The following is a 27,302-nucleotide window of genomic DNA, read 5'->3' on the forward strand; positions in this document are numbered from 1 at the left end:
GCATTCATGTAGCTGAAGAACAGAACTTTCTGGGTTCATTCAGCAAAACGGAAAACAGGAAGTGTTTTCGGCCTTGACCTTCCCCTACATTATTCAGAGACCTGCAGATGCATACCCTGCCTTTCACCTTTAGTATGCATGCCCATTCAAAACTTCAGCTTCTGCCACAAACCAGTACACAGTATTAACCACCCCCACCACCTCTTTCCCAGCTTTGCTGTAGGACATGCTATTCGAGGTAGCGGGATGAGAATTCTCCAGCAGGCGGGTCAGCAGACAGAAAAATAAAAGTACACAGCACCAACAGGGGAGGGTTCAGTGCAATGAGTATGTAGCGCCCCCTGCTGGCCTGAATATTCATCAGACTCTATATTCCCAATGCATGAACCTGAAAGGAAAGGACCGATACGAAGCAGGGTGGAGGATGTAGCCAGGAAACTGGGATGTCACTGCAGAGGAAGCCATGGTAAGCCAGCATATTTCTTCCACATGCTCTCTGTCTATTACGGCTGGGGAGACATTTGTTAATATTGCCCACCCGCCCCCCCTCCCAAAAAAATATACAGACTTGAAATTTCTCAGTTAGCAACAGAGTATCCCGCTGGCATGCGGGGGCGGTGTGAATTTGTGAGGGGGTGTCTTTCTAACTGAGAGTCCTTCACCCTGGGCTGTTGGCTTTTGTGGTACTGTGACAAGCAGGCTTGATTGTCCAGACACGTCCTGGCATGCCCCCCCCCCCCCATGTTGGCCCCTTAGAAGATCCTTAGGAGGACGTCATTGAGTGCGGGGGGCAGAGGAACGGGCAGCCAGGGCTGGGGGGGAGGGATGGCAGTGGCAGGTAGTCAGGGGCTGTTAGTTACGTTTTGGCTGGGGACACAAACTGAGAGCTGTGATGAATGCAGCTGCATCGGGGGGGAGCTGTCACCAGGAAGAACGGTACATGTCACCTCTCCCCAACCATCCCAGTCCCTAACGCACCACAAGGAATCAGACAATCCCCACTGGGTGCCAGCCAGTGCTGACGACACCCCTCCTGGGAGACCTTTTCTGAATTAGGTGCCCAGTGGGGGCACGTCCTGCATTTTGACAACAAACATGCTGTCCTCAAGATAAATTAGGGAGAGGGACAAGGCTCTTGCCCAAGAATGACCTTCACTGAGGTACAGAAATAGCACTTAAAAGTATGACACTTTTCCATTTTAAGAATGGCCCCCTCTCGTTTGTAAATTTCTTATGTTTTTATGTAAATTTTACATAGGTTTAAATGTGTAGTTGGCATTCATCACAGGTGTAAGGTATTTCCATTTACATGGTTTGTGTCTGTAAGTTCATCCATTAATTTTCTGCACCTGCTTGGCCTGTGCATGGTCACAGGGATCCGGAGACAATCCTGGAAACAACGGGTGCAAGGTCATCGAGCTGTTTTTAAATGATTTAATCTGTAATAAACGCCACACAACACAATTTATATTTTACATTAGATGAAAATCAGATGGCGTGGGGGCACGGCTTACATCACCTTAACGACAAAAAAAGAGACAATCATTATATTTTTATATTAGTTATTGTTGATTGGTGCATTGTTAAAGGGTCAAATAAGGGATGTCTAGCGAAATTTAACGATACATTAATTGATTTAAGGGCGTTAACGCATTGGTTTTCCGAGACGAACCCTTTATTTGAGTGCGTTACTGAAAATCAGGAGATAATGAAGAATGATTATATTTGGTATCAACGTAACAGTGTAACAACTTTTTAAAATTGTAAGATGATAAATTAATATTCACTTAACAATAGCTTACCGGGTGACCCCCCCCCCCCCGAACATCCTGAGTATAGTCTGAAGTAGCTGCAAGTATTCGCAGGGCCCAAGCGCCACCACCCGGATGCCCATGGTAATAACATTCACCTCAGGCAAACATTGTTTTCCTGACGGGTATCCATCTATCCAGTCATCCATCCATTTTCTGTAACCGCTTATCCCATTCAAAATTAACACTTCACTCGATAGCCAAGATAATGTTGTTTCCTACTTATTTTTTGTAATATATTTTATATTTATTATGCTTAATTATACAATAGTAATCGATTTATAACCACTTTCTAATTAAGTAAGCCGCCTTCATCTTGGTATTACATCGCTCACCTATTAGCATTCAGTCAATTAATAAATCATAAGCACGCCAGAATATCAGAAACTATTTGGCGTGTAAGGCTTGCGAGGAAACTGCGGCGGCGCGCTGTTTACCAATGAGACCGATTCGCCTCGCTTACTCGGTCCAGAACAGAAGCAGAAATGAAATCAACCTCTCTCCTACAGTTGTAGCGCAAATTTGACTTGGTTTGTAGTAGCGGTACAAAACGGGACTTCCAATATTTTGAAGGGCATAGGGGTGCCAGAACAAAACTGAAATATATATATATATCGACATAACAGTATAAAATGAAAAATACTTTTAATTATAATATCGCGCTGTGGTAATATAATTAGACAAGAAATTAAACGAGAAAATGTAATACATATACATATATACGTATATTTTTATTTCGCCATTATGGTACAACCTTAAAATACCCACGTGCTGTTCCCCCGTGTTCTCTGACTGGTCACGTGGTACGGATGCCCTTCTATCCATGCTCCTTAGGTTAAACATGGCTGCGCTCTTAAGATCGGCCCAACGCTTGAAAATCTCGCCGGCTTCTTTATTCTCCTTAAGCCGACTGAACTTAAGTCGATCTCCGCTCTCTCGGCTCTGTAGCGGGACGGTCGCTGGTAGAAGAGTGACGGTCGGTCCGGTACAGGTCTTGCTTTCTCACAATGTGCACAGGTATGTGCCCGGCATGAGACGAAACTCATGCTGCATGGGGAATATGTGTCATTGAGCCTTAACGATAGATCTATAACATTATGTTTTAATCTTATAGTTGTCTGATTGTGGTATGTGCGACGGTAACGAGAGCTCACAGGGTTTGTATGAAATTTATGGATCTGTATGGCCTTATAGCAGAATAGCACGTATGTGTAAGTCGATGAAATCTGTGGCGCAGCAAGTCATACTCCTAAGTCATACTGATCTAAGGTAATGACCTACTGGGCAAAACTCTGTGTATGATATCGGAACAGCTGAACTATGCGGATATGCATGCATGCAGCAGTTAAAACACTGAGCAAGTTCTAATCTCCTATGTGCTACGGCTGATTAAATTTCTTATTGGTTTGCGTCTGATGCTCGTTAGAAGATTTGTACGAACCGTATTATCCATGGGTCTATTTATTTTTATTTGTATATGCTGCATATATAATGCATTCCACTATTTCAGAATAATGGAGAGTCATATATTATAAAAGAATCAGCTGGATACATGAAACTTCAGTTCGTTTCAGCTCTTGTTATGTATTTAGGTTTTTCTGTAGTTTGTTACTCTTTCTTGATGCTGCTTTCTTGGTCTGTGTGTCCCAGCACCGATGATGATACTGTTAGATAGTTTGTGTGATGCATTCTTTTTGTGGCACAGGTCAACATTGGCCCCGATGGGGTGGCGTCACTTCAGCCTCGCCCCCGAGCAGGAAAGGCCATCAAGGGAGGAAAGCAGCGGCCCAGCCCGACCCAGACAGCCCGCGAGGTCTGACTGGGCATTAGACATGCTGGACAGCGCTGTCCGGCGCACGGGAAGCATCAACAAGAACCTGCTGATGCGTATATTTAAGGACATCTCCACAGGTGTGTAGGGTGTTGTCAATGTCAGAAATGTTAATTTAGCCTAAACAATACTCTTTTAATACTGGCATTCTACTCAGAGGTAACAAAGGCTCTTCGTTAAGTTAGTTTAGTTCTATTAATTTGAGGTGATAATCTGGTGTCCGCAGCGGTAACCCCAAGCTACCCCCCCTTTGCAATGCCATGTTCACTATGCAGGCTACCCAAGTGCAAACCAGGCTCTCCTGCTTCTGCGGAGTTGCGGCTCGCTGCTGCCAGAGGTGGCGCTGTCGGAGCGGACTGCGCTGGCTCATCAGATCTGGGACAAACTGCAGGAGCGGGGTAGGAAGCTGGTGACTGTGAGGGGCCAGACAGATGGGCTTGATTTGCCAGAAACTCTCTGTAACTATCCATAGATGGTCAGTGGGATGCTCCACCTGGGACAACTGAATCAGACAATGAAGACATTGTCTTGTGTCTTCAAGGCTTTTATGGAAATATCAGTACATTTTGAGCCGGAATTGCATGAATACCCCTTGTCTGTATTTGGGTTTGGAAGACAACATGGCTTGGCTTATCTTTTCCATGCTGGGTTCTCTGTCCAGGAGTGACCTACGATGCCAGTCACTACAACGCCCTGCTCAAGGTCTACCTGCAGAACGAGTTTAAGTTCTCCCCCACTGATTTCCTCGCCAAAATGGAAGCGGCTAACGTGCAGCCCAACAGAGTGAGTACCTGGCGCAGGAGTGGGCCGTCCGGTTGATTTGCCTGAGCTGCGGTATTTCTGGCTTTGACTTTTCCAGAGGTAGGAACATGATGGTGTTTCTCCTCCGCGATTAGGTCACCTATCAGAGGCTGATCGCAGCATACTGTGAGGATGGAGACATCGAGGGAGCCGGGTGAGAACCGTGAGCTGTAGGAAATGCCCAGGGCTCTCTGGGTCATTTGCTTCGAAAGCTTTCCCTGTGCTGTCACTTCCCATATGCCTGATTCTCATTGGTTTAAACCAGGCAGAGATTTATGGGGTATGATTAGTCCCACCCTCCATGGGTTTTGAGAGCTTATGTCCTCTCATGCTAACTGTCTTGCATGTTCTCACTTATTCCAAGGCACCTTGCTTTCTAGACTGTGCTGTTGCAGTTGTGTGTCCCCCTCAAACAGAGGTGTCCCTGTTCAGTACGGTGAAGTCATGTGTTGCGTGTTTGTGTCTGCAGTAAGATCCTGGGCTTCATGAAGGACAAAGACATGCCCATCACTGAAGCAGTCTTCAACTCGCTCTTGACTGGACATGCCCGTGCTGGGTGAGCAAGCAGGGTTGCTGACTTTTAGAGTTTTCACGCGCATCCTTACTACATAGGGGGCGCTATAGAGGAGGGGTAGTCTTCGTTTATATGGCTGTTTTGTGCACACTGATTTCTGAATGCCCACTGGAGGCTTAAGCATCATATCCCATTGTGGGTGTTCTTTTGTCTGGCAGGGATGTGGCGAGTGCTGAGAGCATCCTGCCGATGATGCGCAGTGCCGGGATCGAGCCGGGACCCGACACCTACGTGGCTCTGGTGTGCGCCCATGCCGAAAAGGGGGATATAGAGAACGTTAAGAAGGTAATTCCCCTTCTCAGACCTCCCTAGTTCTGCACTGCCATTTGAACGTGGGAAATGACCGAGCGCCCCCTCGATTTCTTCTCCCCTTTTCTAGGTCCTGGACGAGTTGGTATCCAGTGACATCCAGCTGATGGACAGAGACTTTCTGCAGGTGTTACTGACCCTGGCCAGGGCCGGGCACCACCAGCACCTGCCGCAGATTTTGGAGCGTCTACGACAGGAACAGGGCTTTGTGCCAGGTAGGAAGATGATGGGGGGCAATACTGTTTAGCATTTTTGGTTGTCTGCCATGCTGCAGTTAGGGATGGCAGCTAGCTGTATGTCTGCAGTGGTCATTTCAAGAGCTCAGTAGCCTTGTAACAGTGATCACCGTGGTGAATACAACCTTAGGACCCTACACAGGCAGTGCGACGTAACTGTGATCACTGCGGTGATTACAACCTTAGGACCCTACACAGGCAGCGCGACGTAACGGAGATCACCGTGGTGATTACGGCTCATACAGTGTCATATTGCTAAAATGACGCTGACTATCTATTTTTCGTCCGAAGTACACGGCCCCTTTTAGTGGTGGGTCATAAAACCAGCAGGTAGTTGTTTTTAAGGTGGACACCTTATTTGTGAGAGGTGTCCCATGACTTGCGGTGTTGTATTCCGCCACGCTTGACACATCTCCGCCTGCCCCTGCAGAAGCCATGAACGTGTGCCTCAGACTCATCACCCAGGGTATGGAGGATGTGGCTTTCTCTCTGCTCAAGACCTTCCCCCATCGCCAGGCAGAGTCCCAGAATGAAGACCCTCCCAACCAGGGCAACTTCTTCCTGTCACACTGCGTCACCGTGGATACGGTGAGGCTTCTTTGAAGCGAGCCCTCTACTTAGTCATGAAACGCTCTCCTCAGATGTTGTCGAGTTGCATTCGTTGACGCATTGTTTTTTGCATCATGTTGTCCAGCCGGCAGAGAAGTTGCGCCAGTACTGCAAGGAGCTGCATGAGTCCAGCAGACACGCCACCCCCCTGCAGTTCACCTTGCACTGCGCCCTGAAGGCCCAAAAGATGGGTAAATCTGTCTACCCCGCCAGTGTGACCTTCCTGTGGATTGCCTTTACTGGTTAACTGAATTGACCAACTCGTGGTGAAATGTGACTGTTTCATTCTGACGTTGTCCCCCCCCCCACCCCTCACAGATCTGGCGGTGAAGCTGATGAGGGTGATGCAGGAGGAGGGCCTCCCAGTGAGGGAGCACTTCTTCTGGCCGCTCCTTCGACAGCTGCGACGGGACCAGAATACACAAGGTAGCGCTGTGGCCTTTTCTGGGGCGAAGCTCCCCTAGCTGGACAAGGCAGTGCTGGCTGCAGTGGTGCTGTGTTGACGGTGTCAGCTGACAGACTGACCAATGAGGTGTGATGTTGAGTTGAGAAACCTATGGGATGTTAGACCAGTCAACCCATCGCGACCTGCCAGATAACCATGAACCTACTGTGATTTGGGGGGGATCGGGGTGGGCTTCTTGCAGGTCTTCCACCTGCCCTGGCTGGTCTTTTCCTATCCCAGCCATATTATGGTGGGATGTTTTTAAAGCTTAAATAGTTAATAGCAAGAGGACAGTCATGGAATAAGGGTCACCTGACCTCTGTCCAAATGGCTCTAGAGAACCGGTGCTGGTGGCCTTTAGTTTGGCAGCTGAATGTGTGTGTGGGGTGCGGGCTATTTCCTAAATGTTTGTCAGCACTAATTAGCCCCCTTATCCGGAATTGTCTAACCAGGCTGTACCGCAGTACACACTAGCGGCTTGGAGGGGGGTGGGGGATTCTGTGTGCCCCACGGTCTGGCCAGAATGGCCTCCGCCATACTTATTCAGCCACTTAGTATGGAGCAAGTAGAACTTTTGTCCCCCCCCCCGTCTTCAGATGTAACCTCTCATGAAAAATGCATGTACTCCTCCTTTCTGGGGGTTGGAGATGGCGAGGGCAGGGGGTGGTTGCAGAGCAGAGGCGGTGACGTGACGGATGCGGAGTGACTGCCCCCCCCGTGTAAATGCGAGTGCTCCGGGGGGGTTCACTTCAGATTACTCGCACCCCTCTGCCTTGCATAAAATATTAAGCTCCTCGGCCCTTTCCCCCACAGGTGGGCCTGGCAGCCCAGCTCTGGGGGGGTCTGGGGAAACTTCGTGCTGGAGAGGTGCGGATGCGGACAGACGGGTGTATGGGAGCATATGGTGGTGGGGGCGGACTGGCGCGGCGCACTGTCACCCTGGGGCCACCAGGGGCCGCTTATCGCTTGTGACACGGCTTGGGTGGGGGGGTTCGACACTCAGGCACGGACAATTTAAAGTGAGTCTCCCACTAGGCTGTGAAGTCCCCCCCCCGCCTCTCCGCTTTCTGTGCTGCGTGACTAAATAAATAACCCAGCCTGCCCCCACCAGAGAGGGGGCAATCACTCCAGCTGAGGCTGTTGTGGTTTTTGTTCATTTTTCTTTTTCCTTCACAATTTCTGTGTTGCACATTAGCTTTTTTTAGGCTAATTTCTCTCTCTGCCCCCTAGCGGGCAGCCCTCAGCAGTGTGGATGAGAGGTAAAGTTGAGGTCAAATTAATAGGACTGTGGCTGATTTCAGACATCAAACTCAAATTCAGGGTCTGTCCCGCCAGCCATTCAGAAGACAGTACCCTTTAATGATAAAGAATGGTCAATTCTATCTGCTGATGAAAGGACTGAGCTGTGATCCTAGCAGCTGTGGGGTCCGATTATCCAAGAGGGTGTTGGGTCCAGGCAGAGATTAGGGATGTCTAACGACAGACAGTGAATCAGGCCGTGCTGGGCATGCACAGTCAGGGATCCCCCCTGGTGCACCGCATCCTGTGACACGTTCTTGCGCTTGCCAGCCTGTTGCTGTGCTTCCCTTAGTGCAGCTCAGCGATGGGCCAGGTATGCCTGGGAGAGATGCACCATGGGTAATTTATCAGGCCAAGTAGGTGGGCTGCTTTGACGAAAAATGTATGGGGAACCACTCCGGCTTTCATTGAGAAGGCTGAGAGAAATGGGGGCCTTTCCTGCTGACAACTCTGTGTGTGTGTGTGTGTGTGTGTGTGTGTGTGTGTGTGTGTGTGTGTGTGTGTGTGTGTGTGTGTGTGTGTGTGTGGTAGGGGGGGATCGGCAGAGAGGCATCCATTGAAACAGAGCTGTCAGGGTGTGTGAGCTTGTAGACGGAGGGGTTGCTTTTGGATGCTCCTGACTAATACTCCCCTGTGCCCGACCCCCCCCCCCCCCCCCGGACAGAGGATAAAAAACATCTTAATTTTTATTTAGCCATGCCAGAGCGCCCAAGAAAAGTCGGGGCTCTGTGGTGTGAGTGCAGGGTCCCGGGTGCGATTCGGGGGAGGATGGCTTCGCGGCGGTAAACAAGCCGGCCCTGTCGCATATTCATGAGCTTGTGGGCCTTGAGGCTGGAGTGGGCGTGGGGTCAGAGGCTAATTTGGCCCACGGGCAGGCTCTGTCGCTTCGGGGTGCGGTGCCAGGTTATGGTGCTAATATGCTAATGAAGAGCATCCAAGCATTCTCTGGAGACGCCCCCACCCCAGACTTCCGTAAGGGCTGTCTGGTGTAGCCTCATTAGACCCTAACCCCCACTTTGTACTCCAGCGGGGAACGCTGTGTTCAGACCTGATTCCTGAGTGGCGTTGGCCATCCGTGTTCGCTGCTCTTAAACCCCCCCAGCAACCCACATGTGCTCCTTGTATTCCCACAGGGATCCAGGAAGTGCTGAGGAGCATGCGCAGTCTCGGAGTGGAGCCCGACCTGGCCACCTACTCTGGCTACGTCCTGCCCGCCTTCCCCAGCGTGGACGCTGCCCGTGCAGCTCTCCAGGTACCGTGCTCTGTGTCATCCCCCCCCCCCCCAATCCGTGGGCCGCATCTGCAAAACCAGGAACAACTAATGGCACTTTTCCACTGGCACGAGGAACCGAGCCGTACCTGAACCATACAGCAAACTGACGATTTGCAAAGCATGTGAGCAATACCCAGACTGTCATTGGCCCACTAACCGTCAGGGCTGAGAGTGTGACCAAACCGAGCTGGTTACGTCACCATCATCTGATTGGCCGAAATGCAGGGAGATACTGAAAATGGCATATTCTATATATTATTATTAGTAGTATTGTATATTGTGAAGTATTAATGCATGTGTGTGTTTGTGTGTGTGTGTGTGTGTGTCCGCAGGAGGTGGGCTGTGATCTCGGCTCATCCGGGTTTGTCATCGCCCAAGTCCGTGAGGAAGCGAACGCCGGGAACCTGGCCACACTCAGCGCCCACCGTAAGTGACACGAGGAGGGCAAGGAACAGCAGGCATGTGTAGATGGGTGGGCAGGGGGGAGTCCTGCTATTCCGGTTGGTTTAGATCTGTTTGGTGCCCAGTGGGGGTCGCACCCATTTGCCCCAGGGAATTGGGGGATTTTTGAGGAAGCCCTAACCCAACCTGTAATCACCAACAGTGAAAACATTCCCGAAGTGAATCTTAATCTGGGAAAGCTTGTAAGCTCAGTACCCAGCCCCAGTGCATGCTGGGTATCTGCACCTGAGTTTCTGCTCTGATGTCGATTCTCCCCCATCTGTGCCCACATACACAGCCAGCAGCCCTCAAACCTTTTAAGCGATTAGTGTCTCTGAATATGTGAGGAAGACCGTTTAACGGAAAGACGTAAATTGGTTAAAAGCCTCTAAATAATACATATTTTGTTCCGCCCTTGGCTGCGTGGAGCTCTGCTTCTGGGGTCCCACACCAGCTGTGTGCTCTCCAAGTTTCACTCGTTACCTGTCAACACTGGGAACTTGGCACCAGGGATGCCCCGGGCTTAAACCCCCCCCCCCCCCCCAGCCGTCTCAGAGAGTGCGAGTGTCTCTCCCTTCCCTGCGTGCCGTCTTGGTGCGGTTCTCCCTCAGGACAGTCATGCTGGTTGTTCCAAAGCGGTGACTTGACATGCATCATTCTCTGCTTGAGTACGTACAGCTTACGTTTCTCCTCCTTTTCTTCCTTCGCTCCCTCTCTCTCTCTCCTCCTCATCTCCCCCAGTCTCATCCCCCTCTTTCCCAGGTCTGAGCCTGAACGTTTTCAGGTCACAGCTGATCCGAGGCTTCAGACAGTAAGCAGTTCCGACCCCCACCTTTTTTTGGCTGGGGTCCTGTCATGAGGGGATGACCCCCTTCATCATGGCTAGTTCCTCTGCGGTGAAACCACACCTTCTGTGTTGCTGGTGCCTCGCATCTCCTTTTCTCCCAGAATTCCCTCAGACAGCATGTCATCCATATGCATGCCCTGCTGAAGGCCCTGCCCTGGGGTGGTGTTAATGCAAATAGATCTATTCTGTTGCTCGTCCTGGATATTCAGTGTGTTCCCATCACTGATGTAAAAACCCACACCCACGTTTGAGGCTGAAGCTCCTGCCACTGACCTGGCCGGTGCAAGTCTGGTACCCTGTCTGCATAGTTTGTTCAGTTCCCAGATCCTGCCTACATCAACTTCATTGTTTAATAATTAAATTGAAAAAAGTTAGTTTTGCATTGGGACAGCTGTAAGATTAGAAGTATTATTATTTTTTTGTATGTTCTATGAGTCATTTCAGGGGGTGAGTCATTCAAAACACTGTGATCTGCTCATCTCTGATTCTCTGCTGCCCCCTGCAGGTCAGATGATGTGGCGAGCATGGCTAAGGTAAGAGGAGCCATACGGATGGGGTCGATGTAGATTAACTCTGTCCTCTTCACATGCCTTTGTCTCTTGTACAGCATGTACTTTGTACAGCAGTTACTTTAGAAATTTAATCTTAAAAAATCTCATATTAGGATTATTATTGTGGGGGGGGGGGTGTTGAAGGGTGTCTGCAAAACCTACATGTGGATGAATAAAAAAGCATCTCGAAAGTCTGTCAGTTGTGATGTCACTGATTATGATTTCATATTCCAGAACGAAAGAGATTGAAGTCTGTCACAGGCCTATATTTGTGGTGTAGGAATGGGGCCCAAAAAAGTGTGTGTGGGTGTGGATTTCTGCGGACTGTCGGGGGGCTCATGGCACAACCTCCGTAGCAGAGGGGTGTCTGGGCGGTCCTGCTGAAGCTGTGGATTGTCCAGGAATCTGTAACGGTGCTTTGGGTCTCTGAGTTGCAGGAACACCCACCGTTGCATGTTCTAAAGGGGGTTAAAGTCACGCCCAGCATTACATAACAGGTTTATTCATTTCATTTTTTTTTTTATTTTCAAAAATTATCAGAGTACTATGGCAAGTTCTTTACAACTGGTCCTCAGCAACTGTTGTCAAATGCTGATTCAACGTTTTTCTGGTAAAGTTTTCTCGTTCAGTAGCGATGCGTTGGCATGCGGTCATCAGAGGCCCTTGAAAGTCTTACCTTTTTTTACTTATCTGTAAACCCCAAAATCCTGCCTGTGAGGCCCCCTCGTGTCTCCCTCTCTGCATGAGCAGCCCGGCCGTGCTCTCGGAGATGGGAATGATGCGGTGCAGCGCTTCAGCCAGCGCGAAGCCCCCGCATCGCTGCTTTCTCCGCATTTGCCTCATAAATAATGCAGGGCAGCGCCTCCTGTAGTCCGCGTGCTTATTTATGAATTTCTTTATTGGGTGTGACATCACTCCGTTTGAGGCCCTAATAACCACAGCCTGGAAATATCCATTTGAGCTCCTCTTACAGTTGCTAAGAATCAAGTTAACCCCCCCCCCCCGATACACACACACACACACACACTATTTTGGGAATCCAGACTGAACACGAGAATACAGACTGAACACAAAATGGCTGACCTGATTTTGGGGTAGAGAATTTACAGGGATTTTAATCAGTTAGGGAACACGTGGCATCTCTCTGGGCGGTAAACAGAATTTCCTCCTCTTTCTGGGTGCGTGCCTGTGTGTAAATAAAGGTTTGCTCTCTCCTGATCTCAGTGGGCATATGTCATTGCAGATTACCGAACTGCTGTACAGAGATGAACGATTCAACAGAGAGACCCCCAAGCAGGCTGGTATGGCGGCACTTCCTCTGCAGATCAAGCTTTTTGTATCCTGTGATATTCACAAACACTGCCCCCTCGTGATGCTTGTCCTTAGCTGTCTGTACTTTGTCTGTCTGTGTCTGTCTGCATGGACATGGATGTCCTTTAAACATGCAGCCCTGTGATCTGGGCTGACTTTTCTGGGCACGTCTAAAGAGTGACACGGCCCCTCATGGGAGATGACATCTCACCCCCCCCCCCGCTCTGAGCCAGTACTGTTCTCGTGGGAGGGGGGCGGCTGGTGGTGGGTCTGATGGGATGCCCCACCCCCACCCCGGCCATGGAACGGGGCTGTCGGGCCGGGCAGGTGGCCCAGCGCGCAGTTGATCATTTTCCGTCAACGTCATGCACGCATTGATTGGCTCGGGCAGAGTTTGGGTTGACACTCACTCACGTACTCACCCTTCCGCATGCATTAAAGTCAACTGTACACACACACACAAACTCTGTGGCATAATCTGTGTGTGGCGTGTGTTACACTGTCTGTCTGTGAGTTATCTTGCTTGCTTGTCTTTGTGACAAATCCCAGTTCCACCATCTTACCAATGATTCTCTCCACTCTGCTTTTCAGAGGCTGTGCACTATTTCCTCTACAAATTTGTGGAAGGGATGAGTGCAGAGGATACTCAAGCTAAGCAGCAGCTTCTCGGGAAATACTTGCAAGAGCTTCATGCTAAGGTACTTGGTCAACCACACGCACATGCTAGTCTTCATGCATACTCATAAGATGATCTGGTACCCATATTGGTCATCAGTTCATATGTTGTTAAGTTTGAATATCTTCTGCCTTTCCTCTGCAGAATATCACCATCCCCGTGCTCATCTTCAGGGGGATCCGCAATGTCCTGCAAGGCCACAGTGTCCCGGAGCTCGTCAAGGTGAGGGGCATGACGGGGGCTGTGGGGTGACGCAGGACGCGGTGAGGGTACCGCTTCTGATCTGCTTAGGACTGAGCGTGGTCGATGGGTGGGGTATCGAGGATCATGCTTATAGGAAAAATCTCCGTCTATAACTGCCTGACTATGGTGCCGTTTGTGTGACACTTATTCTGTGCACTACAAGGACCTCATACCATTGATTGAGGGCGGGAAGGATGCCGGTCCTCAGGAAATCCGAGTGGTAAGTGGGCTTCGTACGTGTGTGAAACAGCTGAGCACCTCTTTAATTGGGGGATCGTGAAATTAGTTGTTCCCATCTGGAGGCTGCGGAGCAGAAGGCTGAGGTCCTGGAGAAGAAGCTTGAAGACCTGAAGAGGGAGAATCAGCCCACGGGGCCGGTCCTGAAGCAGCTGATCCTGGCCCTCTGCGCTGAAGAGGTGTGGCTCTTGCCCCCCCTCCCACCCCAACACCCCCACCACCCCCACCCCCGACTGTGTTGCGCTTTGATTTGACCCGTGTCCACTTCCCACCCCCAGAAACTCGAGCGGGCCCTTGAGCTGAAGTCTCAACACGAGGAGGAGATGGTCGTCGGGGGTTACGCAGCCCTCATCCGTCTGTGCTGTAACCAAGACAACGTGGAGGAGGCGCTGAACCTGAAGAGGGAGCTGTGAGTCAGGGCTCCGGCTGACGCACGCACGTGTCCATTCGCACTCCCGGACACACGCATACAGAGCCCTTGTTTACAAAGTCCTTCAGCCGACTTTTAAAGTTTAATGGCAGCGCAGCGCCATCTGCAAGATGCAAGGAGACATTAATGCGGCGCATCTCCCGTCCTGCTCCTTCTGTTTCGCTTACCTTCATGTTCAATTTCAGTTCCTTTTTATATAGTTCCCCCCCCCCCCCCCCCCAACTCCTCTACCTCACGAGTGCCTGGTCAGCGTCATTAAACACTGCAGGAATGGAGCTTCATTGTATTTTGTATTACAGTCAGACATGGGATCTTGTGTGTGTCTTTCCTGCTCGTGGGAATGGATTGGGGGGGGGGGGGGGTTGAAATTGGTCCCCTCTGATATACGGTTCACCATTCAGGGCACTTGCATATTTAACTCAATCCCCTTTGGCCTGTATTGCGCCCCTAAATGCTGATGATTCTGTCTGCTGTGCCCCATCCCTCAGTGACCGTAAAGGCTCCTCAGACGCCCTGACTGCCAACAAGTACCTGGGGCTGGTGAAGGTCCTGACCAAACACGGGAGGCTGGAGGGTGAGTGTCTCTGCGGTTTTGCGTTGTGTTTGAGGGGAGGCCTAGGCAAGGGACCTGTCTCCCTTTGCTGTGAGCTCTGAAAGGCTTTCGTAGGTGTTGCTGTTTGTTGTAATCGGTGGCCGGTGTTTGCCACAGGGTTCGACGGTCAGGCTTCCCCGCATCCTGTTTTTCTCAATTCAGTCTGAGCAACACAGCTGCTGATGTATCATTTCAACATCATCATCACAGTGTGTGCACGCGCAATAATCACGTCGCATTTTTTTGACACTGCGTTGTGCCTCCTGGCAACACCCCCAGCTTATTTAACACACTCTACTGGCAGATAAGTTCTATTTGGCTATAGTTTATTTCATGGGATTTCGTCGTCTTTGTTTTGTCTTATAAATACCTCAATTTTTTTTGCGAACGTTTCGCATATCACAATGTATCATGCAGCCCTGCCGAACGTCGCCTTAGGATGTCTGGATTTCGCCGCAGCGTGACCTGGACTTGGTGGATACGCTTGTCATTATCATTGTGGATTTGGGTGTCCTTCCGGAGTGCGAACTTCAGTAAACAGATTCAAATGAGACTGACTGTCCAGAAATCTCATTTCACGCTAATGTCCGCTTTTGGTGGCTGCATTCTTATAGGGAGTCTCAGTTAGTCACTTTGGGAGGATAAACTTTTGTACCCCCAGCCCCCCCTCCATTCATCCCATTCTGTGGCAATTTGTGGAACAATCACACAGCTCTGCTGATCCTGCTCTCAGCGGTCTTAAAATAAGGATCTCCAATAATTTGTTCTCCAATCTGTACACACGGATCTTTTTCCCACAATGTGAATCGTGGCACTGGGTGGAATTTAAATAGGCTATTCAGAGAATCCCGTATTAAGCGGAGATTATGTGAATTCCGTGGTGGTTTTCTCGGAGCATGTAAGATATAATTACGATAAGGTCCGCCTTAGTTTGCCACTCCCCGCCCAATTCAAGTAATAACGTGCCCCCCTCCCCGAAGCGTGGATGAAATCACCGGACACCTCGCCACTTTAACAGAATTACCCGGGAAAGAGTGCCCGGGTGCTAATGTCCACCAGAGCACTGTGTGTGGATTGCTGAGTGAATTCCGGCGTACAGTGTACCGCTGCCTCCGCCATCTTGTCATATGCATTAGCGTGCTTTGCTAGCTTCACTTCTCTGCCAGGGCCGGGCCCCCGTGGTCGAGCGCGAGATCACATGGTGGCTTCCTGTCCTCCTGCAAGCCTTCCAGACTTAAGGCATCTGCAGGTTGGATGGGACTGGATGTCTGTGAACAGGACTGAAGTTAACAGGCCAGTAAAACCAGACTGCATGTGGGAACGTGTGGCCTGTCTGCGTTTTGGCAGTATCCGTGGATATTTATCACGCCGCCGTATTGAAGGCACTTTGACAACATCTGGGAAAAATCCCGCAACGATGTTGGAGCCATAAGCAGTCATTTGAGAATCTGCATGTTTGGTAGGGGCATATGAAGGGCCGTTATTCATACAGAGAGGCCAAGCTTATTAGCCAGTCATATGTTTTGATTCAATGAGTGACATTCGAGGGTGCACTCTGGGGGCTAATCAGCTTTCACTTAGTGTCCGTGGCCCCGCCCCTGTATACACCCCTGAAGTATTATTTGAAGCCTTGTAACCTAAAGAGGGATAGATATTTTTCCTTTGTCTGTATGTAGCTTTAGTAATGTGATTTTTAGTCTAGGACATTATCTTTGGGCCCTGTTTTGAGCTGAAAGCGGACAGGCGGGGAATGGGGGCGCTCCGCAGGGCAGCGGGACTCGCGCTCGGCAGGGAAACTCGGGCAGCGGTTTGTGCCGATTAGATCTGTAACTTTGAACAATTAGAATGCCCCTCGGTGGGGGCCCAACTGCGCGGGACGGAGAAAACACAAAACAAAAACGAACTCTTGAAAAACCCAGCATGACCCTGATGATGCCCCCTCCCTCATCCTCCACACCCCCCCCACCCCCAAATCGCTCTCTCTGTTTTTGCCCCATTAAATCTCTGACAGTCGACGTGCTGGCTCCTCATTTGCATAACAACAGGGTGTGAGCGAGCGAGTGAGCGGGAGCGCGTCCAATGAGGGGCGAACTGGCGGAGAGGGGCCGGACCAGCTGGAGGGGGGCCATGGGGGGGACGAGGGTGTGGTGCGGGGGGCCACGTGCTGTGCCCATCGAGCCGCTGGAGTGCCATCTAGTGCCAAGGCGAATGGGAGGCAGTGCTGTACCGTGCCAAGCTGGTAAACAAACGGTTCCGATGTCCTGTCTGATGGAAACCCGCATCTGAAAGGCCGTTTCTGAACCCAGTCCGCCACCCTCCCCATCGGTAAGACTTTTGACCCATTTCAATTCTACGTCATCTGGCTCAACTTGGTCCACTCTGCTGACCTGGACCCCGGCAGATCCTTCATTGGGCCTGGTTTCACCGATGTTAGCCCCTTGGGGGGGGTTGGGGGGGTGAGAAGGGCACGGCTGCTCCAGCCAGCCCCTGCTGTAATTAGTATCGTCGCTTTCAAACAGACCCTATCAATATCAGACCATTAGCGCGGTCCTAAACACAGTGTAAACACATCTTAATTATCTGGCCCGCTGACAGAGCAGCTGCCTGTTGGTGCGTTGGGGGGGGGGGGGGGGCGCATCGGAGGGGGGTGCGTTGTGGCAGCTGGATGCCGAGCTGGAGAACAGCCCGATAAAAGCCCCCATTATGGCCCCCGCGTGTCCCGGAGCCCTGAGGTCCGAGGCTGGGGGGGCCGGCCGGGTGCTCACCGCACACCTATAATTAGCGCCCGCCGCTGCGTGGAGCCGATGGCGTGCCGGTATTGGGGGCCCTGTTAATTGTAGTCTCGTTTAGAAATGCAAGTAGTAATTAGCTGGAAATTGGCATTATACGGGCGAATTTGCATTCCTGCTGGGTGTAAAATGCTGTTTTAATAGCGGTTTGTTTTCCCTACATGAAATTATCTAAGGGCCCTTTTTCCACCCCCCCACCCCCCTGCTTTCTCTTTCTCTCATCTGGAACTCTGGGTGGGGGGGGGGGTGATCATGGGGTCTCTTTGGGGTGTAAACGGCTCTCGCCCCCCTCTAAGTGGGGGATCACATGACGCGGACAGGTGGCTTGGCTCCTACCGTCACCACGGCTCCAGCCATGCTTCCTGAGCCCCCACACCCCCCCCCCCCCCCCCAGAGTGGACTTTTTCTCCGGATCATTCTCTGCTATGGTCAGTGCACGTCCCCTTCCCTCTTGTCAGGGTCCCGGTTCCCCCCTTCTTCTTCCAGGTCAAAGTTGAGCTGAGGTGGCGATGGGTCAGCGGCCAATGGCTTCACGTGTCTGTGGCTTACAGAAATGGTCAGCTTGATTGATTTTGTTGCCCGACATCTTGTCCATCAAAGGTTCTTGATGTTCCCCTGTGTATGTGTCCTCTCTGTCCCCCCGCAGAGGCAGTGGACATGCTGAAGGAGATGAAGGAGAAGAAGGTGGCTCTGCAGGACGCCTCAGTCTTGGCGCTGTTCCACGTCCTGAACGGGGTGGCGCTGCAGGGTGACCACGCTGCTGTCAGGAGGATTCAGGATACGGTCTACTCTGTGGGCCTGGCTAAGCCTGGCCCTCTGCTCTCCGGGCCCATCACCATTGCCTACCTGCAGAGGTGAGGCCCCAGGACGCTGCCCTCCGGACTCGGGGGTGGGGGGGGCTAAAATCTCCCGCCTCTATCGGAGTCCAGCCGTCTTCCAGTGCCGCCGAACATCCCCCATGTGTCCCACGATGGCTCTGTGGCTTCCTGTCTAAAGCGCGGTATGTAAATGGGGCCTGAAGCTGTGCCGCTTGGAGCCGGAGCCTCTGGCTCCCAGCAACCCAGTGAATGTTTCAGGTCAATCTGTTTGCACGGCTTTTAAGTAGATTGTCCCATTTGCATGTTAATTATGTGTGGAGTCTCTAATTGCTGGATTTACTATGGCGATGGTAAGCAACTAGCCCAGTTCCTGTGTGCTCCTCATCCTGCGCGACCCTCCCACCCCCGTCTGGCGTCCTGCTGAACACTGGCGCCCCCTATAGGTTGGCACTACATGCATGTTTTTTTTTTTCCCATCCGGTCGCTATGCGAACGCTGACCTGCTCTGCCATTTACAAGCTGTATATGCGAATAACGGGAGACCTTCTCGCCAGCCGGCCGAGACTCACTGAGGGACAAACAAAACCGCTTCTGTGGCAACGATTGACCAATGTTCAGAAAATAACAGGGGGCTGGGGGGTGTGAGATTTATTATGATGCCTTTTTATTTAAAAAAAAAAAAAAAAAAAATGCAGCTGGATTTCCGGTCAGGCTCCTGGACCCTGGAACAATGGGTGCTTTGCAGCGGGGGGGGGGGATTGATCAGGGCATGAGCTGCTGGACTGAGAACGGAGGGAGGATCTCTCTCTCTCTCTTTGTGGTCGTTGTCATAGAGGGTCACCTCCCTGACAAGGTCAATGCCGGCCAGTCAATACCCCCCCCCGCCCCCGCCCCCACCAACAAGCCATCCTTTCAGCAGCAAACAGAACATTTTTTTTTGCACGCTCCCTTCCTCGCCGCCTGCCCCTCCCATTATTGTCCCCGTTGTTCACGTCAATCGTTGCGCCTCGGCGAGGACAAAGCGCGTGTCACTCGGCCGCGACTGTCTCATCACTGTGTCAGCCGTAACGACTTAATGAGCACTTCTTAGGCTGATTTGCGGAGACAGCCAGTCAGCGCGCAGTGGCGAGGGCCGGGCGGTGCCCGCGAGCAGCTGACTGGATCCGTATCCGTGATTATACCTTTCATTATGCGCTCCCTCTGCCGGGTCGCACCCGCGTCTCCGTGACATTAACGGCTAGGCCGGCCCGGCCTGTCAGCCACTGGTGTCTTGCGGGTCGAGACGGATCGCGCCATCGCCACCGTGCTTCGTGTCTGGAAGCGTTTTTTTTTTTTTTTTGTATTTTTTTTTATATTCATGACAGGAAATGTGTAAACTTAAATATTAGCATGGTGACAGGAAGGCTGAGGGGCTGTTGGCATTGCAGCTTGTGGGGTATGGGGGGGCATTTTCTGTGGACCCCTACAAATCCCCCCCCCCCCTTGCTAATGGTGTGATGGCCTGCATACAGGCCTGTGTTGATGATTTTTACTCCAAGTCTACTCACTCTTTATACACACACACACACACACACACACACACGTGTGCGTAGCCTTCTTCAAAGGACAGTGGGGGGGGGGATGGTTTCGTAAATTTGTCCTGAACAAAGGAGGAAGAGGCGGAAGAAGCTTTTTCTCGTCTTCCTGATTTCCCGTTTAGAATTTTTTATTTTTTTTTTTACTTAATTGGCTGGAAAGTGCTTGACATGCAAAGTTAGTGACATTAACAGGGAGCGTGTTTGAGTAAATCTGAGCGCAAGTGACAGCCAAATTGTACCCGGGGAAATTGTGAAGCCTTCGACATGGAGCGTTTCCTTTGGAGGGTGGAGGCTGGCAGTTGTAATTGCAGTACTGGACTGATGGGAATTCTAAAGAAGGTTAGCGGGCGGAGGAGTGGGGGTGGGCCGGTCCCCACGGCCTGGTCGATTTGTCTGTGGGTTCCAAATCCAGGCTTCCACTGCAGCCCCCCCCCCCACCCGGTTCACCAGTGTATAGTAGTTTGGTGACTTTATTTGTTCACTGTGTTATTTGTCGATTGGATTTCCATCTTTCTGTGTTCAGTCTTGAGTGAGCTTTTCAGCCCGGAGCAACTGGGTGAATTGCCTCTTAACCCCAGCCTGCTGGATAACGTCGTCACTCTTCATTCCAGTTAAAGCCAGTTGCCGGCATTTTACCTTGCAGCCGCGATCGCTCTCCTCGGTCTGCTCCGTCTCCTGTGCCCTCTCCGTCCGTCCCGCGTTCCCTCTCTTCACACCGCCTGTCAGGGTCGCGCTTTTCAGTCCGGCGTTCCTCCTGTGCCACACGTGAGCATCAGATGCGAAATCCCAAGTGCGATCATACCTGCTTGCCACGCAGGTTCGTTTTCACGGCTCACCCACCGCCCCCCCCTGCCTGTGACCTATCTGCTTTGACCTTTGGGTGATTGGCATTGTAATGACCCAATCACCAGATTGATGCTGGCCCAGTCACAATAAAGGAATTGGAGTGGTGCTTTTCCCCCCAGTGTCTCTCTTTATTTCTCCATCACCCATCTGTCAGCAGTGTTGTTAGCTCTTTGTTAGGGGGGGGGGGGGCAGGAGAAGCATGGGGGGAGGGGGGCCAGGCACTATAGCAAGCCTTCTAATTTTGTTGCCATATTCTGCCAAATTGCACGGTTGGGGGTGTTAGGTGCGGGGGGGTGGGTTGGAAAACACACTGACACGGAGGGATCAGAGGTTACTGACCCCTTGCTGCCTCCTGCTGGCTGATCATGGAAGTGCTTTCCCCATGTATACTGCTGTCGTTCTGACCCAGTGTGGCTATTAGCATCCGTGACCAGTCCCTGTTCACAATGCCCCCCCCCCCCCCTCCCCTTGTATGTGCCCCCACCCCCAGTGGAGACCTTTCCGGGGCCTTGGACGCGGTGCTGGACCACTGCAGGCAGTACAAACAGCTTCCCCGCTTCCACGACCTGCTGTGTCACCTGGTGGAAAAGGGGGAGACTGAGCTCCTGCAGAAAGGTGAGGCCTCTCTGCATCGGCGTGGGGTAGGGGGAGGCGCAACCTGATATGGGGGCGGGGGGTGCTTTCTCTGTGATTTTATTTAATCTGCCGTGCCGCACTTCCTGCTCTCGTTCCCCCAAGCCATGGACTTTGTGAGCCAGGAGAGGGGCGAGATGACGATGCTGTATGACCTCCTGTTTGCCTTCCTGCAGACGGGCAGGTACAAGGAGGCCCGCAAGATCATCGAGGTGAGGCTGGGCCCCCGCCGTGCCTGGGGTGCAGGGCTATTTAAGGAGTTTAATGAGACCATGCTTGATGTTCCTTCTCAGAAATGAAAGTTTGTCACAGTGATGGTCTGCCGGTGGTACGTGGGTGGGGTCTGTTTGGACCAGACTTTTAGACGTCATGTTTAGGTCTGCCTTCTGTCAACAGTCTATGTCATTATCTAGCTCTGGGATGAATCCATTCGTTGGTCCTCTAAAGACGAGGCGAATGGGTTAAGAGCAAATCGGGCTGGGCCCTCCGTCTCCGATTCTGTTCCGTAAGCGGCTTAGTGAGCTGCCGGGGGCGGTCGAGTCGGTCACATGTGATTAAGCGCAGCCACCCACTCGATGGACCTGTCACTCGCTCTCGGATAGAAGCCGAGGGAGACACTAGGAGAAGGTCAGGTGTGGCGGAAGGTCTCGGAAGGGCGCTGCTTGTCAAATGCGGCAGAAAGGATTTCTGCATGCTCTCCATCAGAATGGCCTCTTGTGCTGTCTGCTTTATAAGCAAGGCTGACTGTGTAGTCTCTCTTTATGAGCAAGGCTGACTCTGTAGTCTCTCTCTGAGCAAGGCTGACTGTGTAGTCTCTCTCTGAGCAAGGCTGACTGTGTAGTCTCTCTCTATGAGCAAGGCTGACTGTAGTCTCTCTCTATGAGCAAGGCTGACTGTGTAGTCTCTCTCTTTATGAGCAAGGCTGACTGTGTAGTCTCTCTCTTTATGAGCAAGGCTGACTGTGTAGTCTCTCTCTGTGAGCAAGGCTGACTGTGTAGTCTCTCTCTGTGAGCAAGGCTGACTGTGTAGTCTCTCTCTGTGAGCAAGGCTGACTGTGTAGTCTCTCTCTATGAGCAAGGCTGACTGTGTAGTCTCTCTCTTTATGAGCAAGGCTGACTGTGTAGTCTCTCTCTTTATGAGCAAGGCTGACTGTGTAGTCTCTCTTTATGAGCAAGGCTGACTGTGTAGTCTCTCTCTTTATGAGCAAGGCTGACTGTGTCGTCTCTCTCTTTATGAGCAAGGCTGACTGTGTCGTCTCTCTCTTTATGAGCAAGGCTGACTGTGTCGTCTCTCTCTTTATGAGCAAGGCTGACTGTGTCGTCTCTCTTTATGAGCAAGGCTGACTGTGTAGTCTCTCTCTATGAGCAAGGCTGACTGTGTAGTCTCTCTCTTTATGAGCAAGGCTGACTGTGTAGTCTCTCTCTTTATGAGCAAGGCTGACTGTGTCGTCTCTCTCTTTATGAGCAAGGCTGACTGTGTCGTCTCTCTCTTTATGAGCAAGGCTGACTGTGTCGTCTCTCTCTTTATGAGCAAGGCTGACTGTGTCGTCTCTCTCTTTATGAGCAAGGCTGACTGTGTCGTCTCTCTCTTTATGAGCAAGGCTGACTGTGTCGTCTCTCTCTTTATGAGCAAGGCTGACTGTGTCGTCTCTCTCTTTATGAGCAAGGCTGACTGTGTAGTCTCTCTTTTATAATAAATCCTTGCGTTCAGTCTCTTTCAGCCTCCTTACAGCCTTCCTCTTAGGAACCTGTCAGAACCTATACACAGATCTTTGTTATACGCCTATGCGTCTCTAGATCTGACTCAGGTTTCTGATGTTCTTTCTTTTCTAGATGACTATTGGCTGGCTCTCCTTTGTTCCTTTAGCCTAAACTTTCCTTTGTCGGTGCTAATTAGCAGGTTAATTGTAGCAGTCCAGGCCAGTGTGTCTATACGCCTGTGTATGCGGACAGAAAGAAATTTTTAAAGATTTGAGGGCAGATTATGCCCCCACTTTCTAAAAATGGAGGCATTTACAAAATTTTGGGGCCACTATTTAAAAATAGTAATTAATACATGAAATTTTGCCCAGAATAAAATGCACACAGTAATTGCCTGCCGACATGAGTACATAAAAAATCATACTGTCGCTGTTTCAGAGAGAAATGTGCAGTCATCTGTAAACGTACAGAATACCATCTGTATGCGAGAGAAAGTAGGAGATGGTTCTATTTAGGCTATTTAGCTCCTAATATCCTTTGTATATGTATCATGCATTAGTTCATAAAGTGAAAATTTCTTTCAAATGAAGTAGCTTACAGCCATTTTTTTCCTTTAAAAACAACATCTTTAGAAACTGTTGAAGGTCTTTTAAAAATATGTGGGGAAAAATATGTAAGTGTTTTACAACTGTAAATGCAAACTGGTACCTGCAACAAAATTAAACAAATATTGCAAATTACGACGTTAACCTCTGAGCTGTTTGGCAACGGTTTAGACAAAATGAAATGAGTTCTGATTATTTTTCGTCTCCAACTACCGTGACAAGCTTATTGAATGGGAGTCTGTGCAATGTCACGACTGAGGCACTCACATTGTTTACAACTACGAAGCAATACTATCGCTTTTAACACACAAAAGGTACATTGATATAAACGGTATCATGTCATCCCATATCTCCTTTTGAAAATATATCAATATACCGTGTAAATTCGATGTGCCTCCCAGCCATAGGCAAAGTCATGGAAAAGCAGACAATCCAGCCTGTTTTGTTTTTGGATGAACATTTTTATTAAATAAAAGTGCTCTCTGCCCGGTATCATAATAGTGTTAAATAGTAGTATGTAGTTACATGTTATATGAAGTTATTTATGCACGATGAACAACAGCTGTCTTTAACTCTAACTCTAATCTAACACACACGTACAAATTAGTTGGATTTTGGGGGGCATTTTTAATTATTTATAGTTTCGGTCTTATGGGCATTCTGAGATTTCTTGGAGCATTTTTGCCCTTTGTCCCCATTAATTTCTGATGCTGGGGTGATACTATCCCCCCCCCCTCCTAAGCTGCTTCCTCCTGTGACTGTTTCCATGCTTTCCACTGTTATTATTTGATGACCATCTGTAAGTTGGGGTTTGTGCTGAAATAAATCTGAGAAACTCATCAAAGGAACAGCCGTGCTGAGGACAGGAGGGGGCGCTTTTCAAGGGTGGTGAGGGGTGGGGGCACCTCATGCTATGTAACGGGCGATTTTGCGCCTCTTAACTTGCACTGGATAAGAATAATTCTGTCCCCGTGGCCAAGAGATTTTGGTTTACAAGATAAGCTATGGTGTACCCCCCCCCACCCCCAACGCACAGCTGAAAGGGCCAGTGCCTGCTTTGGATGGGGATTTGGGACGTGATGCTGAAGCCTTATTAATGTCAACATGTTTCTTTTGGGTATTAATGTTGTCTTTTACCCCGGAAGCTTTATACTTTTATCTTTCAGGGGGGTGGAACCTTTGACTGCTTTTGATAACCCCCCCCCCCGCCAACAAAGTGGGTCATTCTGCGATGTTGCTGGCTGGTCTCCGAGGTTGTGCTCCCCTGATGGTCATGTGCAGTGTCGGAAAGTTCTGGAAATGTGGAGAACCAGTTGCACACTGGGCACACAAGCACATCCAGCTCTAACTGCTGTGTGGGGGGGGGGGGGGGGATGAGGGGTTGCAGATTAAAAATGACAGGTAAACCCAGGAACAGCCACTGTATTGCAGCCCTATTGGTGTGTGAGGACATATTAAGTAATTTACATTTGATTTTTTTGTTATGAATTCGTAATTTCTCTTTCCCAGTTTGAGGCGTGTTGTTCTTCAGTGGTTACCTTAGCGATTATATCACCCTTATGGTTCCCTGGCCTCTTTTGATTGGCACCTGTAAATATTTATGCAAGTGGAATTATGCTCACAAAGGTTGATCCAGCAGGATGCGTAACATCGTCTCTTGATGTGGTGTTTTGACTGGCCTCAAATTGCTGTTAGAACTTTACTGATTCCTCCTGGCCTGGTCCGGTCCTGGCCTGGTCCTGGCCTGGTTCTGGCTCGGCCCACTCCTGGAAACGCAGTCCAGAGGCCAGCTGATGTGTCTGTTTCCACAGTCTCTAGAAGCCGTTACTTTCGTACTTTTTACTGAGTTTTTAGCGATAGACTGACAAAGGACAGTGAATTAAGTTGAATAATAATTAAAAAACCGGTAATAGCCCCCTATTCAGTATCAGGAGTGTTTTCAACAGCACATGTCATGTTTGACTCGCGGGTCAAAATCCTCTCGTTGTTGTTGGCCCCATTTCTCTGGCTCTCAGCTCTCCAGCACTGAACCCGGTCCTCATTAAAACAAGTGACACCTATGAGGTTATATGGGGGATGGAAAAAAAAAAATGTATCCCAGGAAACCAGCCCCCTCAAATGCATCATTTACAGCACAGGAGAGGCGAGATGCAAATGAATCTGTTGTATATAATTGTAAGGTTATTAATTGTGGGTAATTAAGTGAAACATAATAGATGTAAATGTTTGGTCAGATCAGTGCATTTCTGGTGAGCGTGTTGTTGCAGCCCAGATTTTTGTGTGTGTGTGTGTGTGTGTGTGTGTGTGTGTGTGTGTGTGTGTGTGTGTGTGTGTGTGTGTGTGTGTGTGTGTGTGTGTGTGTGTGTGTGTGTGTGTGTGTGTGAGAGAATTCGGCGCATGTTTACTGTGACATTGGTTCCCCGATTGCTTGTTTTTCCATTGGGGGGGGGGCATGGTGAGGTCATGACCTGACAGCTGACAGGGGGACAATCATGTGACTTAGATGTCCTTTTGGCACACCACCCACCGCAACTGAGATTGATGCTGTGGAGATGGGGGGGGTGGTGGCTTAGCAGTGAGGTGACAGGGTGTGTTGGGTGCCCCCCCAAGCCCAGCATCATAATCATAACTTCATCATGGTGGATTTGTGCTGAGGAAGATTTGTCTCAGGCTTAGATCTGCAGCCGGGGGGGTTGGTTGGGAGATTTGAGAAGAGCAAAGGAATGAAAAAAGCTGGGGGGAGGGGGGCAAATTGCCATTTGGGACTTGGTCTTTTGTAAAAGCAGATTAGATGAGATAGAGAGCGGGACAAATTTTAATTTGTCAGTATAGATGGTTGTGTAAGATGATAATGGAGGTTGGCTTTTTATACTGCTGGTATGATATTCTTAGAGAGATTGCACATCAATCTCATGGATTGGCATTATGGGGCTGCTCAGAAATGCACAGATGGGAGTTTTAAGAACTTGAGATTGTCCCATCTACATACCCACAGTCTGGAGAGGAAACACGTTATGAACTCATCTAAGTGGGCGTGGCCAAGGGAGTCATGTGGCACTAGCAGTCGGGTGACGGCTGTGATGTCATCCTCCTCATTGACGGACTTCACCTGATGTTCTTTCCTGGCATTTCCTGCTTGTTTTTGTATGTCTCCTGAGAATGCCACCAGAGAGGGCGCTGCAGAGCGAGTTAAAGCCATTGGCTTGGTCCAATCAGGACGCCCTCATTTAAAACTGGCCGTCCAGGTGGGTTTTTCAGGACGGCCATTTTGGGAGCTCGGCTGGTTTTCCCATCCTCTGCCGTTTGCTTTTCCGTAGACCCCCGGCCTCAGGGCCAGGCCCGGCCGCCTGCAGTGGTTTGCTGAGAAGTGCATCTCCAATGAGCAGGTGGGTGTCGCCGAGCCTTGCGGACCATCATGCTGTGCGCCGGGGTGGGTGATCCCTCACCGACTGTCAACCTTGGGCCGTAGATGGAACCCCTGGAGAACCTGGTGGAGATGACGACAAAGCTGTTCGAATGCGACAGGGATGAGATGTACCACTACATGCTCCGGCTCTGCAGTAGGTGTTCCTCAGACTTGAAGCCCCGCCCCTTCCGGGCCCATGTCTCTCACTCGACTTCCTTACCTGCCTAACAACTGTCACTTCATGTCTTCTAATGGGAAAACCAAGGGTGGGGAGTCTTAAAAGATAAGGGGGTGGAGGATTTGGTGGAAACTCCAAGTTACATTTGTGATTGATTGGCCTTTTCTCTGTGCTACTAAAGCCTCGAAACATTTGTTAGTCTGAGAGTTTAACTCTAGATGTGTAACTGTTCAG

At 50.3% G+C, this 27,302-nt stretch overlaps 1 protein-coding gene across 2 annotated transcripts in view; it reads left to right on the forward strand.

Annotated features, from left to right (window-relative positions):
* The first annotated feature begins 375 nt into the window (after window positions 1–375).
* The window catches only part of lrpprc (leucine-rich pentatricopeptide repeat containing), a 34,409-nt gene continuing 7,482 nt past the window's right edge, over window positions 376–27,302 (forward strand). Inside the window, exons 1-27 of one of the 2 annotated variants that reach the window (XM_072709724.1) lie at window positions 376–466; window positions 3,517–3,722; window positions 3,918–4,040; window positions 4,304–4,425; window positions 4,539–4,597; window positions 4,913–4,999; window positions 5,176–5,302; window positions 5,397–5,541; window positions 5,993–6,150; window positions 6,257–6,362; window positions 6,490–6,597; window positions 9,049–9,167; window positions 9,521–9,614; window positions 10,371–10,440; window positions 10,982–11,009; window positions 12,271–12,328; window positions 12,930–13,036; window positions 13,159–13,236; window positions 13,421–13,477; window positions 13,560–13,673; window positions 13,773–13,903; window positions 14,413–14,498; window positions 17,952–18,159; window positions 21,037–21,161; window positions 21,285–21,391; window positions 26,802–26,870; window positions 26,954–27,044. In XM_072709724.1, coding sequence (XP_072565825.1) covers window positions 444–466; window positions 3,517–3,722; window positions 3,918–4,040; window positions 4,304–4,425; window positions 4,539–4,597; window positions 4,913–4,999; window positions 5,176–5,302; window positions 5,397–5,541; window positions 5,993–6,150; window positions 6,257–6,362; window positions 6,490–6,597; window positions 9,049–9,167; window positions 9,521–9,614; window positions 10,371–10,440; window positions 10,982–11,009; window positions 12,271–12,328; window positions 12,930–13,036; window positions 13,159–13,236; window positions 13,421–13,477; window positions 13,560–13,673; window positions 13,773–13,903; window positions 14,413–14,498; window positions 17,952–18,159; window positions 21,037–21,161; window positions 21,285–21,391; window positions 26,802–26,870; window positions 26,954–27,044 — 2,806 coding nt within the window. In that variant the 5' untranslated portion in view covers window positions 376–443. Of the gene's footprint in view, window positions 467–2,612; window positions 2,829–3,516; window positions 3,723–3,917; window positions 4,041–4,303; window positions 4,426–4,538; window positions 4,598–4,912; window positions 5,000–5,175; window positions 5,303–5,396; window positions 5,542–5,992; window positions 6,151–6,256; window positions 6,363–6,489; window positions 6,598–9,048; window positions 9,168–9,520; window positions 9,615–10,370; window positions 10,441–10,981; window positions 11,010–12,270; window positions 12,329–12,929; window positions 13,037–13,158; window positions 13,237–13,420; window positions 13,478–13,559; window positions 13,674–13,772; window positions 13,904–14,412; window positions 14,499–17,951; window positions 18,160–21,036; window positions 21,162–21,284; window positions 21,392–26,801; window positions 26,871–26,953; window positions 27,045–27,302 lie in introns of those variants that run through there. The other variant, XM_023804377.2, reaches the window with a different exon arrangement.

The sequence above is a fragment of the Paramormyrops kingsleyae genome, chromosome 3 (assembly GCF_048594095.1).
Source record: "Paramormyrops kingsleyae isolate MSU_618 chromosome 3, PKINGS_0.4, whole genome shotgun sequence".
Lineage (NCBI taxonomy): Eukaryota > Metazoa > Chordata > Actinopteri > Osteoglossiformes > Mormyridae > Paramormyrops > Paramormyrops kingsleyae.